The sequence below is a fragment of the Pundamilia nyererei genome, unplaced genomic scaffold (assembly GCF_000239375.1).
Source record: "Pundamilia nyererei isolate P.nyererei 1_Seehausen unplaced genomic scaffold, PunNye1.0 scaffold00171, whole genome shotgun sequence".
Taxonomy (NCBI): Eukaryota; Metazoa; Chordata; class Actinopteri; order Cichliformes; family Cichlidae; genus Pundamilia; species Pundamilia nyererei.
The window spans coordinates 295,080-296,343 of NW_005187572.1; the positions used below are offsets into that span (position 1 = coordinate 295,080).

Consider the following 1,264-nt stretch of genomic DNA (forward strand, 5'->3'; position numbering starts at 1 on the left):
ACACACACACACACACACACACACACACACACACACACACACACACACTTTAAGCAGCGGAGACTCCGTTGGTTGTCCTGAGGCCGGTGTGCCCACCTGATGGCGGCCAGCCTAAGCGCACACTTGTCTCTGCTGTGATTTCGTGCATATGACCAGTGATGCTTTAAGCTGACACAGTGAATCACTTACGCTGCTGTTCTGCCCGGACCAGTGCACCATAGCCTGGTTGTGAGACGAATCTCCGGTCAAAGCGAACGTCGAACTGTTAAGTTTTAGCTCCTCCTGCCTCGGACCGGCGGCTCTCCGCTCCTCTCCGCTCCAGCGCAATTCAGAGCGCGCCACTCTGCGCCCAGCCACCGTGCCCGTGGCCTCTCCCCGGTCCTGATTCTGGGCCGGACGGGAGGATCCGACTTTGTCCCCGTGGCTGTTCCTCCTGGCGCGCCTCCTCACACCTTCGACACGGCCGTTCTTCTTCTGGCCACTCGCCGACACGTTGGAAACTTTCATCTGCGTAAACTCGCTCTGGCCGAGTTCGCCTTTTGCGCGCAGATCTCGCGTATTCCGTTTGAGGCTCGTCTCCGGGTATTCCACCCGAGCTCGAGCGCATTCAGCGGACCCAGCTGCGCAACTGAGCCGCGGAGTTTCCGCACTCGCGGCCCCGAATCTCCGCTCACTGTTCCCAAAAACTTGTCCCCTGAACCCTGTTGCGGACTCGCTCGTGTGAAATTTCAGCAGTAATTCCTGTCCGAGCCACTTACTTCCAGGCTGGCATGAGCGGCAAGTTATCTCAGCCTCGCCGGCGTGAAGGAAGCAGGGCACCGCGAAAAGCAGAAACCAAAACGCGCGGTGCCACTTTGGGCAAAATATGACCTCCCCGTTCATCGCGGGCGGTGCGCAGGATGGCGTGGGTGCTGGATGTCCTTTCCCCCTCGACTGTCCTCCCTTGATTTTAGGGGTGTAAACTGGTGCTCGGCTCTGGAAGAGGAACTGCTGCAAGTTGTGGCGTTGCCCAAATGCAGTGTTGTAAAAAGTGCGGCTGAGCCTAAGTGGTCCAAGTTGAAGGATTTGATCAAATGAAGCCGCGCGCGCATGGGGGAGGAGCTGAGAGATCCAGACTGAGAGATGGAAGGATAATGTTGCGACTGTCTTTCTCCATATTTGTTATTTGCCAGCATATGGCAGCCTATAATTAAAGCAGTCAGTGATACAGTCATTTTGTTCTGCTGCTCTTTTATTTCTCCTCACAGCCACATTTTTAGAGGAA

At 56.0% G+C, this 1,264-nt stretch overlaps 1 protein-coding gene across 2 annotated transcripts in view; it reads right to left on the reverse strand.

Annotated features, from left to right (window-relative positions):
- Positions 1–1,056, reverse strand: part of sorcs1 (sortilin-related VPS10 domain containing receptor 1) — a 176,040-nt gene extending 174,984 nt beyond the window's left edge. For both annotated transcript variants that reach the window (XM_005746004.1, XM_005746006.1), the window contains exon 1: positions 190–1,056. In XM_005746004.1, the coding sequence (XP_005746061.1) occupies positions 190–882 (693 nt within the window). In that variant the 5' untranslated portion in view covers positions 883–1,056. The remainder of the gene's footprint in view (positions 1–189) is intronic.
- Between the last annotated feature and the right edge of the window lie 208 nt (positions 1,057–1,264).